This window comes from Zootoca vivipara, chromosome 16, assembly GCF_965207765.1.
Source record: "Zootoca vivipara chromosome 16, rZooViv2.hap1.1, whole genome shotgun sequence".
Classification (NCBI taxonomy): Eukaryota; Metazoa; Chordata; class Lepidosauria; order Squamata; family Lacertidae; genus Zootoca; species Zootoca vivipara.
This window is the reverse complement of record NC_142599.1, coordinates 17,748,109-17,762,211: the sequence shown is the minus strand read 5'-3', so window position 1 is coordinate 17,762,211 and position 14,103 is coordinate 17,748,109. Positions and strand designations below refer to the sequence as shown.

The following is a 14,103-nucleotide window of genomic DNA, read 5'->3' as shown; positions in this document are numbered from 1 at the left end:
TGGAGAAAGAGCTTCTTCATCATGCTGTGCAACATGCGATGCAAGGCAGGATCGTAGAGCAGCGAAGTCGGGGAGCGCAGCCAGCGGTAGAAATGGATCACCTGGTTGTCGGCGTAGATGTTGTGGTACTGCGTGATCTCCTTCACCCAGCCGACCACCACGCTCTTCAAGACCCTGCAAGCGAGCAGAAAGGTGGAAGCTGGCCCACTAGATCTACAGAGCTGCAACTAGAAATCCCACAAACCCAAGCAATTTCTCTTCTGGCGCCATGGCTGCTTTTCACTGCACTGTCTGCCCGTTCTTCTATTTCCCACCCCCGATGGGAAGTATCCAAAGCCAAAAAGGTGGTTGGTTATTTCCTCCCCCCTCCCAAACCATTTCCCATTTTGTGCTGCATCTTATCAAATTATAAGTCTGAGGGTCCTTAAAAAAAACAAAACCTTTCCTTTTAAGCTACAGTCGTACCTTGGTTCTCGAACTTAATCCGTTCCCGGGAGTCCATTTGACTCCTGAAACCAAAAACCAAGGTGCAGCTTCCAATTGGCTCCAGGGGCTTCCTGAAGACATGCGGAAGCTGTGCTGGGTGTTCGGCTTCCAAAAAATGTTCACAAACTGAAACACTTACTCCCAGGTTTGCGGTGTTTAGCAGCCAAAACATATGAGTACCAAGTCGTTTGAGAACCAAGGTACGACTGTATTTGTAAGCAGTTCTGGGAGGCTTTTACAGCTGAAGAACTGGATTCCCCCCCCATTTTTTTAAAAAAAATCTATAATCTTCCAAGCCCATGGGCAGTCTGGAGGGCCAGTGGGGTGGGATCCCCTGCAAAGCCTAGTCACAGGCCAGACCTGAATGTGTTGGAGCAGAGGGCCGTTTCGTCGTAGCTGGCCAGGGTGCTGGCTGCTTGGTTCCCCGTGACCATGTCCTCCAGCGATGCCTGCTGGATCACGTCAAAGCTGATACACATGCTGGAGGCCCCCTCCATGTCGTTGACATGATGCGACTGCAGGACGGTGTTCACCGCCAGGCTTTGGATGTCGAGCTCCACGCAGACTGCAGTGAAAAGAGTGAAACAGGGTCCTGGGTTCAAGGGCAGGAAACCCCAGCGCTGTATCACAAACCCTGGCCAAAAGGAACATCTCTCTCACCATCCCAAGGGGAAAGGCTGGCTATGAATGAAGACCTCTGACTACTAGAAACTAGAAAGGAAGCTAAGGGTTCGAAGGCACTGAAATGGCATAATATCCATTTGGGAGACGGCGCTTACTGAGAAACCCAACGCGAAAACTTCAAGCGACCAGAGTCGAAGAAAAAGAAAGCAGAGACTTTTATGGTGGACTGGTTGCCATGTACTCAACATATGAACAATGACTCTGCAGGACAAATGGGACCTGCCGATTCCCTGAATATATGTGGTTATGGTAACGTCTTCCTTAATGCTGGTATTAGCAACCTTCAGAGACTCGTCAGGTCATCTTCTAATATTCTGTTTGAATATTTGAATACCCATGGAGCAGAGAACTGCAGACTTGTATTTTGCATTGCTCACCTGTGGAATAGCAGCCCGGGTTATTGATCTCGACGGAGACCCTCTCGTCGAACTCCATGACCAGGCGGCTGTCGTCTGCCTCCTTGCCCCCCAGGTCTGGGCGGGAGGTGGGAGAGAGCCACAGGAGGTGGTTGTGGCGGTGGAGGTGGCGGGAGAAGAAGAGGTCCGTGCCGAAGGTGGAGATGTCGTCAGGGAGGTTCCCGATGGGGATGTGGTAGTACCTGGGCAAAAGAGAGGGGTGGAACGACCTTCAGGACATCAGCCAGATGCAGGATTGGAACTACAGAAACAGACTAAGTGCCTTAACCTGGGCTTTTAAAAAAGAATTTGCCGTGCCCCTCCTAACTTAACCAGTGCTTTCCCCCTGGAAAAATAGGTGCCAGTCCTCACCATGAAGTTGTTACAGTAAATGCCACACTTTTCTTTAACAAAATAAAGGAGAGGTGCTGTACTGTGTGCCCTTGAGTACCCCCTGAAAACAAGCACTGAACTTAACTATGAAAGTTAGAGATCAAGAAAAGGTAGATTTAATACAGGAGTGGAAACCTTTTGTTGAATATTCAAAGAACTACAGTACTGTACACATGTTAGAATGTACCTAGGATTTGTTTTCAGTTTTTAAAAAGTTTTTATTTATACTTTTCAAATTTATACATTTCATTAATTTCACGATCATGTTAACATTTCAAAGTTTGACTCCCTTCCCTCTCTTTCTGCTTTTCCTTAAATTTATTTTTTTAATATCTTCTACATATCCAAATTCATTTAATTTGCCAATTTAATTATCTACTTTAAACAGAAGCTCTTATGAAACAGCAGGCTATTATAACAATCCTGCCAATGTTTTTATCTGTTTGCAATTTATCTGTAAATATTCAATAAACCGTTTCTATTCATTTATAAAAAAAAGTTTGTTATCTTGATTTCTTATATATAAAAGAAATATATAAATGAATATTTATTATTATTATTATTATTATTATTTGCACGTAGGATTTGAATGAAGAACAGCAGTTGTCTATAATGTGGAAAAGGCAAGGCACAGAATATCTACAATATGCAGCAAATTTAGAAATTGCGGGGGGAACCATGGAGGGGAAGTCGAACGAGAAATGTGTACAGTGGTACCTCGGTTTATGAACACAATTGGTTCCGGAAGTCTGTTCATAAACTGAAGCGTTCATAAACTGAAGCGAACTTTCCCATTGAAAGTAATGGAAAGTGGATTAATCTGTTCCAGGCGGTCCGCGGAGTACTTAAACTGAAGCGTTCATAAACTGAAGCGCACTTTCCCATTGAAAGTAATGGAAAGTGGATTAATCTGTTCCAGACGGTCCGCGGGGTACTTAAACTGAAGCGTTCATAAACTGAAGCGAACTTTCCCATTGAAAGTAATGGAAAGTGGATTAATCCGTTCCAGATGGGTCCGCGCAGTACTTAAACTGAAGCGTTCATAAACTGAAGCATGGGTGTAATTGGTTCCGGAAGTCTGTTCATAAACTGAAGCCTTCATAAACTGAAGTGAACTTTCCCATTGAAAGTAATGGAAAATGAATTAATCCGTTCCAGATGGGTCCGCGGTGTTCATAAACCGAAAATTCATAAACCGAGGTGTTCATAAACCGAGGTTCCACTGTATTTGGAGGTTTGCACCATTTTGTAAACTTTTGGAATTTGGAAATAAAATATAAAATAAAAACAAGACCCTTGCCGTTTCCCAGAAGCTGTGTGTCTGTGTCACTGCCTGCCCTACCTGCTCATCTCAAAGGCCTGAGAAAGGCAGGTGTCCGAGCTGAGGTAGCGCCGGATCATGTGCCGCGCAGCATGGCGCTGCCAGTCCAGGATGCTGTAGTTGACGTCGTCGGTCACCTGGACAGGAACCAGCGGGAACTCCTCGAAGACGGGCATCCCTCCGACCAGCCTCTTCAAGTCCCAATTGGACTGCACGGCAATGAGGGTGGGGCCCCGGCGCTCGTCCTGAGATAATAGGGAGACAGCGGATGAACGCAAAGGACGGTGGCATAAAGTAGGATGGTGCCCTCAAGGGATGCGGGCAGGGACTTCTCCAAGAGCAGGCAGCAGGGTGGATAAAAACCAATGATTTTAAAAAAATTATAATCAAGAAAATTGGATTTTTTAAAAATTTAAATCAGATTTTTAATATAAAATGCTTTTGGAGGAAAAATCTAAAGATAGTTTTCTGTTTAAGTTACATTATAGTCCAAAGGCTATTCATCAGGAAATGAGGATTTGTTTTAAGTTTTTCACGTGGGCTAAAACTCAGTCTAAGATTTTTGTTTTAAAACATATCAGTTAACAAACATGGAAAAATATGGTATCGTGTTATCGTTTTAGTTAAATAAATGGTTTAAATTGTTATTAAGGAAGTGGCTATTTTTCTCTTTCCAATAAAATGCAGCAGAAAAGTTGTCCAAATATAAACAGTTAACTTATTAAAACCTCACAATAATTTCATAATTATCGGTCTATGTATTTCTAATAGTATAACCAAATCAGTGGTTTTTATATAACTGTAAAAGCTACTCTGAAAATTTATTATTTCCAAAATGCAACCTTCATCTGGTTGTAAATATTAAGATTATAACCAGGAAGAATGAGTCTTAGTGTAAAAAAAATGATTGAAATCAAGTCTTACTGACTAGTGTTTTAAATCGTGATTTAAATCGATTTGATTTCAATCAAATCCACCCTGGCTGGCAGCGAGCAGGGCTGGCTTTAGGGTGCCACGCTGCAGGGAGCACCACAACAGTGCTGGAGGATGGAGCGCAAGAAGCGGGCACTGAATTTTAGTGCCGCTGCAATTGGAGAGAGTCCAAAGTCTGCCACTGCTGGGAGGCTCAGGGTTGGCCAAGGAATGGGCGCGAGCGCTGGATTTCCCTGCTGTTACCTTGTAGCCCAGCAGGAGGCGCTGGATGGCCCTGCAGACGGTCTTGAGGTCTGTCTCCGCTCGCACCTCGAAGGCGTGCTTGTTGGGCGGAAGGAGCTCCTCGCCCACCTTCGCCACCATGGCGCTGTGCTCCGCCGAGTACATGTTGTTGAGGTTGGGCATCTGGTTGCTCCGCACCTGGAGCCGAGGGGAGAGAAGGAGGCTAGAGACGCAGCTGCAGGTAAAGACTTGGCTCCGTGAAACCATCTGGATGAAAGGACCCTCAGGCAGGGAAGCCAAGGAATCTGCAATTGCCAACCGGGCTTCTAAAACCGCAGAACCCGATACCCATAGAACCCTGATTTCCCCTTTTAAAAAAATAAATATTTTTTTACTCATTTTTGCCTTTAACAATTATCATCGCAGTTAAATCATATACACATAGGATTCTCTGAATCCCTGGACTTCCCTCCATCGTTATTCGTTTCCAACTGCATCTTATAATGTTTTCTATATTTTCTTAATACAGTCAAAACCTTGGTTGTCGAACGTAATCCATTCTGGAAGCCTGTTCGGCTTCCGAAATGTTCGACAACCGAGGAGCGGCTTCTGATTGGCTGCAGGAGCTTGCTGTACTCAAGCGGAAGCTGCGCTGGACGATTGGCTTCCGAAAAAGGTTCGGAAACCAGAGCATTTATTTTCCGGGTTTTCGGCGTTCGGGAGACAAGGTTTGACTGTACTCCATTCTCGCCATAGTTCTCGCTACATTGCAAGGGTTTTCTAAAATCCTGCAAATGTTTTTAATTATTTACAGAAGGGGTCAGCAACCTTTTTCAGCCATGGGCCGGTCCACCGTCCCTCAGACCATGTGGTGGGCCAGACTATATTTTGAAAAAACAACAACGAATGAATTCCTATGCCCCACAAATAACCCAGAGATGCATTTAAAATAAAAGCACACATTCTACTCATGTAAAAACACCAGGCAGGCCCCACAAATAACCCAGAGATGCATTTTTTAAAAAAGGACACATTCAACTCATGTAAAAACATGCTGATTCCCGGACTGTCCGCAGGCCGGATTGAGAAGGCAATTGGGCCGGATCCGGCCCCTGGGCCTTAGGTTGCCTACCCCTGATTTACAGTGTCCTTTTAAGTAACTTATAAATCCCCCCTCTTTATTAAATTTATTATCAGAACCTTGATTTCCACCCAGCTTGAACAGCCCATTAGAGCTGAGCACGGATCATTATGTGAATGTGGGTTTTTTCATGAACTGAATGGAAGACTATGAGACCTGCGGGTGGTGAGAAAGTGTGTGGATCCAGCAGTTTGTTTTTGGTTGTTGGCTTGTTAATGTCGTTCATATCATTTTGTGGATTACGAGTGCTGTAATTGTAATTTTACAATGTGACTTTTCTTGCGGTTGTGGTTTAATAGTGCTTTATAGAAGGGAGTCGTTTTTACTGAGGATTTGGTTTTTTTTATATACAGTGGTACCTCGGTTCTCAAACGTACTCCATTCCGAAAAACCATTCGCGCGCCGAAACATTTGAAAACTGAGGCGCAAAGGGCTGTTTGCAAATTCAATTGAGAAAATTGAAAAACACGCAGCGGAAGCCGTTTCGACTTCCGAGGCACGTTCGAAAACGGAAGCATCTACTTCCGGGTTTTCGGCGTCCGGGTTCTGAAACGTTCGTCAACAGAGACGTTCGAAGACTGAGGTATCACTGTACAGTGGTGCCTCGCTAGACGAATTTAATTCATTCCACGGGTCTTTTCTTATAACGAAAAATTCGTCTAGCGAATCCCATAGGAATGCATTGAATTTATTTTATTTTTTATTTGCCCATAAGAACGCATTAATTGAGTTTCAATGCATTCCTATGGGAAACCGTGATTCGCTAGACAAATTTTTCGTAAAACGAATTCGTCTAGCGAGGCAACCTCCACTAGAAAAAACCTTTCGTTAAGTGGAAATTTCATTAAGCAGGGCATTCATTAAGCGAGGCACCACTGTATATAACTTAAGTTGCAATTGTGATGTTCTGCTATGCTGATATTTACTGTACGTAAGTTGCTTTGTGACTCACGTGAGTGAAAAAGCGGCATAGAAATATAATAAATGAAAGGACAATGTTTCAACAAGCCCCACCCCACCCCCCTGGTCTCTGACCTTACCGTGTCAAGCACAAAAACAGATGCCTTCCGCTGAGATGGGATGAAGAGGCCAAAGAGTGCCTTGTTGCCTTGGGAGTTGTGGTACAGGTAGATGTGCCGGATGCTACCTAAACAGACATGAAACAGAGCCTCACGTTAGAAGAGAGCAGGAACTGCCTTCCCAGTTCTTGCCAGCCACCCAAGTATCGGGAGAGAGTCTCCTTACCTGGCTCCAGGTAGCTGAACTGGGCCAGGGAGCGCATCTCGAGGTGCTCCAGGTTGAAGGTTTCAGCCTCCCGGCCGGTGAGATGCCTCACCAAGTTCCTGTTGACCATGCACACACAGCCCAGGTGGATCAGGGCCCGCAGAAGTAATGGAATCTGGGCAGGGAGAAGAGGAACCAGAGGTTATACCAGGGGTGGGAAGAACTGGTATGATCTTCTGGCAGAGTAGGATCTACTTCTAGATCTCCGGGTATGATCTGAAGTCGACCGGCAAGGGTATCTGGCCCCAGAGCTTTTTTTCTGGAGGCACTCAAGGGTATACAGTACTGGCACCTCCCCCCCCTCTTCTAGAAAAAAGTGCTGGCTCCCTTTGGTTTTTAAAAACCTGCATTGGCGAGAACTGAAGTTACAGGAAACCAGGGTGGATAAAAATCAATGTGTGTGTGTTTTTTTAACCCAGAAAATCATTTTTGAAAAATTTAAATTGGATTTATTTAAATTTAAATTGGATTTTAAAAATGAAATGCTTTTGGAGGAAAAACCTTTCTAAAGACAGTTTTCTATTTAAGCTACATTATTGTCCAAAGGATTTATTTAATTTTTTCATGTGTGCTAAAACTCAGTCCAAGTTTTTTTAAAAACTGTTTAACCACATCAGTTAACGAACATTGATACACATGCTATAATGTTGCTGTTTTAATTAAATTGTTTAAATTGTTATTAAGCAAATGATTTTTTCTCTCTCCTTCCAATAAAGTACAGCAGAATAGTTGTTCTGCAGCAACGAAGCTCATAAAAAGAGCTCTGGGCTCCACCTTCAACTTTGCCTGATGTGTTTTGAGCAAGAGACTGGACACGTCAGGGCAGGAGGGAGCCTGCCATAGTGAACTACCCAGAGCAAGATGCTCCGTGCTGCTGCCTCAGAGGTTTCTAAAGGAAAGCCAAGGATGCTGCTGAATGCAGCAGGTTTTCACCTGTGGCCTCTGCCCAGGTAGAGGATTTTGAAACGAGAAGCTTGAAAAGACCCATTTACGGAAGGCAAGTGAAGGGAAAGCATAAAAGAATTGGATGATAGTATTTTCAAATCAACTTCAAGTTTCAAAAGAAAGAAAAAGGGGTTCTAGCCAATTCTACTCTGAATATACCCTCCGAAATTACTATATTACCTGCCCTTCACCCTAAGGTCCCAGCGCAGGTCACATTAAAACACAAAAATCATTAAAAACAATTAGGCGGGTCTTAAAATATACACCTCACGTGTCAATTAATTGTGTCCATTGAATCTACTCGGAGTTGGACTAGCATGGGGTGCAATTGTATGTTTCATCTCCAGATCTAGATCTCCCCTCTTCCCTGCATCAGACCAGCCAAAGGGAGTTAGTTACCTGGGTCTCGTACACCCCCTCGATATCTGGGGCAGAGAGGCTGGCGTTGATTTCGTTGATGTGCTCCTGGTACATTTCCTCGGGCACAGAGTACTCATAGAGGTTGTAAACCAAGTTGGAGCGAGGAAGGATCCTGTTTACCTGCCAAGATGATAACAAGGACTCAGGTGAGATCCCCCCTCAAATCTATCTGCACCTGTTTTTACCAAAGGGGGCGCAGATGGGTGGGCCCAACCGCATTCTCCTTTCCTTGTCATAGTAGTTCTGGGTCATCTGGCAACTCTGCCCCAGAATTGTAGACATCTCTCACTGTCTTCAAATGAAAAACCTTTCGCTTTTGGTCTAATCTGGCTCTGAGCTGCCAAAAAAGTCATGTGCAGTCAATTACAGCATACAAAGGCACTATAACTTCCACATTGTTTATTTAATACATCTATATATTGCCTTTCCTCCAGTGAGCAAAAGGTGACGTGCATGATTCTTCCCCTCCCCGTTTCATCCGCAAAACAGTCCTGTGAGGTAGGCTAGCCTGAGAGGCAGTGACTGGCTCACAGTCACCCAGTGAGCTTCAGGGAGTGGCTTTGGAGAACCCAGTCAGATGGGCAGGGTACAAATAATAAAATTATTATTATTAAACCCTGGTCTCCCAAGCAACTAGTCTGACACTCTAACCCCGACACCATACAGGCCCTCATTTTGTCCGACATACAAATCTTCATACAGAGCATTTTGAGTGGGTAAAACCTGGTTTTAAGAAGCATTTCGCTCGTTCTAAAAGGGAGGGGAAAATATTTCACAGGAGTTCTCCTTGCCTTCTCATGTTCCACATTTCCCCCCACCTGGAAAAACGAAGTTTTCAGTGTAAAAGGAAAAAGTTACAAGATGAATATTGATCCAGAGCAGATTCCATTGTATAGTTATAGCAGAGTAAAAACTGAAACATGTTGCAGGATTCCCAAATAGACCGGAGACAATTGTATTTCATCCCACAGAGCTTTACTGCTACTGAAGGCAAATGAGCGTAATGGTCAGAAATCCAATACATTCCGGATTGGCACTGTCCATAAGAAATCCAGTGGCAGCAGACTTAACTTAAACTTACAATAATTTATAAGAAGTCTAAACCTTAGCACTAAGCATACTATGTACAGAACACCACACCAGAAGGAAAAGAGATAGAAAGTGAAACCCAGGCTCCTTCTGGCCTTATTTTTATAGTCAGCATGACTTGGACAGAAATGATAAGAGTACAGTTTAAACCAGCGGTACTCAGCTTCTCTGAAGGTATAACCCAAACATCATGAACCTTCTGCTTGTTTCTTTCACACAGAGAAGCTTTCAGAAGCCTCTTGAATTCAGCAGAATAGGAACGATCTCTACACATCAGATCAATACTTTCATGCATTAAGAAATGCAATGCAAACTGACATGAATACCCTACTTTTCTTGGACCAAATCACTTGCGGAAAACAGGTTACTGCAATACATTTACTGCTCCCCCAAGGGACTGGTTCTACACACCTTACGATATGCAGTGCTCTCTTCAGGTTTAGGGACGCGTTGGTTGACGTAGAAAACGCGGGGGACATTCAGCTTGAGGCAATGCAGGTCGCTTCCAATGACGGCCCACAGCTTGAAGAGGCCTGGCTGGCTGGTCTCCGCGATCTGGGGAAAGAGAGATCACGTCAAGCTGGGCTTGCAAAGGCATAGGGAGGCAAGGAAGCTGCCTGGACTATGCGGAGCCTGGAAGCACAACCCAGGGGCAGCCCTTGATCTTATCTGGCATGGGGGGAAGGCTTGGAAGCTGAAAAGAGGTGAGGAAAAGGCACAGAGGCTGTGGCATTTGCTGCCCTTTCAAAAGCTCATTAGGGCAAATGGGGCAACTTCCTCCCTGCCTCTTTCTTGCAAGCAGTCCAGGGACTGGCTTTCTCCTCCTCCTTAGCCCTTGGACAATAGGGAAGGCACTCAACCAAGTAATTGGGCTAGCACAAGGATTAACACCAGAGGTGCCACCTCAAGCAGGTTTGTGTGTGTGTGATATGCGCCCAACGCCAGGAAGTGGAGCCGAACACTGTAGCAGTGCGGCTTCAATGGCTGGTTCCTCCTCCTCCTGCCGCTGCCACCACTGTGAAGAGGAGCTGCCAGCCACTGAAACCGCACTGTGCTCGGCTTCACAACTGGCCTCTTCTGCCCTGATTCTTCTCAACATTGTGGGGGGGCTCCCTGAAATATTTTATGGGGAAGAGTCCTTTCGATAACCCAGATGGAAATTCCCGGGTGTCAAAAAAGGTTATTTATGTATGCTACTACTGCAGCCTGTGTTTCGTTAGCCCCCAAATGGAAAACGAGCAAGGTCCCAACCAAAGAAGAACGGCAACTTAAGCTGATGGGATATGCAGCTTGCGGATTTAACATATAGAATAAGAGAACAAGAACATACATTTAGAGAAGATTGAAAAATGTTTATTGAATATATGGGGGAAATTGCGTACACTTGAAAACGGCAGCATTAAGATAAATTCAACGGTGTAAATAAGTTTGATGGGTGTAATAATGGAATACTGAATGGTTTAGTTTATGTAAAATATGCAGGGATTTATGATATCAAAATGAACCATGGAAAGAGAAGGGGGGAAGTCATTCATTATTTTAAGGATGCTTAAATGAGTATGATTACCACTAACACAACGGGGTCCCCTTCTCTTGCATGTGTCCCGCACAGTCCCTTAATTTGCTCGAGAGGGTTGGGGAAACCTCCAAAACATATTTTGAGGTGTGTGTGTGTGTGTGTGAGAGAGAGAGAGTGAGCAGGTTCAATTGTGCGGATAGCACTATGTTGAACACAACCCAGCATTTTTATTATTTATTTCATTGCACTTATGTCCCATCTTTCTCCTCTGGGGACTCAAAGGCAGCATACTTGGTTCTATGCCTCCTGATTCAAAAACAACAACCCTGTGAGGTAGGTCAGGCTGAGACAGCGATTGGCCCCAAATCGCCTAGCGAGCTTCATGGCCAAGTGGGGAATTTGAACCCTAGTCCCTCCCAGATCCTAGTCTGACACTCCAACCACTATGCTGCACTGGCTCTCTGTTATCCACCGCCTATGCCTCCATGCATCTGACTTTATAGCATGCGCCGCGGATAGCAGTCCTAAATCCCATCTCCCCCAGGAAAGGGCTTGCATGCCGCACGATGCTCCTCACCTGCACGATCTGCCAGGGCATGTCCAGGATGCTGCGGGCCGTTTTGCTCAGGTAGCTGCCGAGCCCCATGGAGGTCCTTGCCCGGATCAGCCCCCCGCCCAGGACCGACTCGCCATCTGCCAGCCGCCGCCTCTTGCGGCGCTCCTGGCGCTGGCGAGCCTGAACCTCCCACTTCTTCTTGTGGTAGCACAGCCAGACCAGGCGCTCCTCCTGCGGGAAAGAGTAGGAAACAGGAAATGACCACCGGGCAAACCAAATCCTAACTTTCTTCGACTTTGGTAGAAAGTCAAATTCTTCAAATCAGAAATGGTGGGAATGAACAGCAGGAATCCTGAAAACGTTGTGCAATCTGTAATTTCTGACACAGTCAGCGTTACGCCAACATGATACCATTACACATATCTATACCATACACACTTGTGAAACACAGACCACTTATAAACGCCATCTCCAACTCCTTGAAAGATTCCATCAATGGTGTCTCCAAAAATTTTTTACACATCATTTGGGAAGACAGGCGAACTAATGCCAGGAAGAAGCAAAGATCACCAGTGTTGAAGCAATGATTCTTCAACATCAACTTTGTTGGATTGGTCATGTTGTTGGGATGCCTGATTATCGTCTTCCAAAGCAACTACTCTATTTTGAACTTAAAAATGAAAGCATAATAGTGGTGGTCCACAAGAGAGGCTTAAAGACTCTCTCAAGGCAAATCTTTAAAAAATGTAGTATAAACACCAAAAATTAGGAAACACTGGCCTGTGAGTGCTCCAATTGGAGAACAGCCTTTACCAAAGGTGTCATAGGCTTTGAAGACGCTCGAACTCAGAACGAAAGGGAGGAAAGTGCTAAGAGGAAGGCACGTTTGGCAAACCCTCACCATGATCAACTCCTGCCAGGAAATCTATGTCCCCACTGTGGAAGGACATGTGGATCCAGAATTGGCCTCCACAGTCACTTATGGACTCACTGTTAAGACCGTGTTCATGGAAGACAATCTTACTCAGCTACAAGTGATCGAAAAATAATAATACAGATCTATGGTGTGACAGCGTTCGGGGCTTTTGTTTAGAGAAAAGATGTGCACGTTGTGGCGTAACAGAAGCCAATAAAATTCCACATGGCGTGGAGAGAACAGATAAGAGAAAAGCTTTCCCCCCTCTCTCACAACATGGGCACATCCAATGAAGCTGAATCAGGAAAGGAAGCCCTATTGCATAGCTGCAACTATGGAATTCTCATCAAGTCACATGGCTAAGCCTTAGACAGGTAAAGCTATCAATGGGTTTTAACCCCGACGGCTGCATTCTACCTCCAGTGTTGACGGCAATATGCTTCTGAATACCAGCTAATGGAAGCCGCAGTAGGGGAGTGTCAGCTGTGCTCAGGTCCTGCTTGTGGATCCCAGAGACATCTAGTTGGCCCCTGGTTGACCAGGATGCTCTACCAGTTGAGCCGCTGGCCTGATCCAGCTGGCTTTTTAAAAGGTTCATATACGGTAGGATGTTGCTGCTCCCCCATCGTCCAGTCCCTTTGTTCCTCAATGAAGTTCTCTCCTTCTGTTGCCTTACCTTGGTGGTTCCAGTGGGAGGTGGCGGGCCCAAGATCTCCCTCCAGGATTGTGTTAGTTCCGGATTCTGGGACTGCTGCTGGCTCTCCTCCGCTGTAGGGACGCGTTTACGTTTATTCGACACGGGGACCCCAGGCTGCAGAGCCTTGGCGACCCCAAAATCTTCCATGTCAGCTACCTGTGTGGAGGGCGTGCCCTCCTGGATTACGTTGGCAGAGACCTGCGAGGAAACAGCGGAGAGTGCAATGATGGAATCCTCCTTGACTGAGCGACCCACAAAAACTGCCCTTGGCCTCCACCTTCTTCTCAGCTCTGGGATAAAAGTATGTTTTACCTGCAGATGCCCATCTCAGAAAGCACTGGTTTATTTTTATTACAAAAATGCAAAGCAACCTAAAGGGGCTGCCATCTTAAACAAAGAACAGACAAGATGTAAAAAGGGTTGCCCTTAAAGCTGACCCAGAAACTCCAGCGGGTGCAGAATGCCGCGGCGAGGCTCCTTACAGGGTCCCGGCCGCGGGATCACATTCATCCAGTGCTTTACCAGCTGCACTGGCTCCCGGTGGAGTACAGGATCAGGTTTAAGGTGCTGGTTTTGACCTTTAAAGCCCTATGCGACTTGGGACCCTCGTACCTACGGGACCGCCTCTCCTGGTATGCCCCGCGGAGGACCTTAAGGTCCACAAACAATAATATTCTGGAGATCCCGAGTCATAAGATGGCTAGATTGGCCTCTACTAGAGCCAGGGCCTTTTCAGTACTGGCCCCAACCTGGTGGAACGCTCTTTCCCAGGAGACCAGGGCCCTGCGGGATTTGTCATCTTTCCGCAGGGCCTGCAAGACAGAACTGTTCCGCCTGGCCTTTGGGTTAGACTCAGCCTGACCCCTGTGTTTTTCTCCCTCATGGCTTGGATTTATGGCCTACTTGAAATGAGGCTGCACTTTAAATTTTAATACTGTATTTTAATCTGTATTTTAACTAATTGTTTTTATGTTTTATTGTGGTTCTGTTGGTGTCAGCCACTTATGGCCTACTTGAAATGAGGCTGCACTTTAAATTTTAATACTGTATTTTAATCTGTATTTTAATTAATTGTTTTTATGTTTTATTGTGGTTCTGTTGG

The 14,103-nt window shown here is 45.3% G+C and overlaps 1 protein-coding gene across 1 annotated transcript in view; it reads right to left on the bottom strand.

Annotated features, from left to right (window-relative positions):
• The window catches only part of POLE (DNA polymerase epsilon, catalytic subunit), a 56,225-nt gene that overhangs the window by 10,109 nt on the left and 32,013 nt on the right, over positions 1-14,103 (bottom strand). The window contains exons 30-40 of the mRNA XM_060269359.2: positions 12,981-13,199; positions 11,410-11,619; positions 9,725-9,868; positions 8,204-8,344; positions 6,821-6,974; positions 6,616-6,722; positions 4,456-4,632; positions 3,301-3,524; positions 1,548-1,768; positions 847-1,051; positions 1-174 (exon numbers count right to left, since the gene is read on the bottom strand). Of these exons, the coding sequence (XP_060125342.2) occupies positions 1-174; positions 847-1,051; positions 1,548-1,768; positions 3,301-3,524; positions 4,456-4,632; positions 6,616-6,722; positions 6,821-6,974; positions 8,204-8,344; positions 9,725-9,868; positions 11,410-11,619; positions 12,981-13,199 (1,976 nt within the window). The remainder of the gene's footprint in view (positions 175-846; positions 1,052-1,547; positions 1,769-3,300; positions 3,525-4,455; positions 4,633-6,615; positions 6,723-6,820; positions 6,975-8,203; positions 8,345-9,724; positions 9,869-11,409; positions 11,620-12,980; positions 13,200-14,103) is intronic.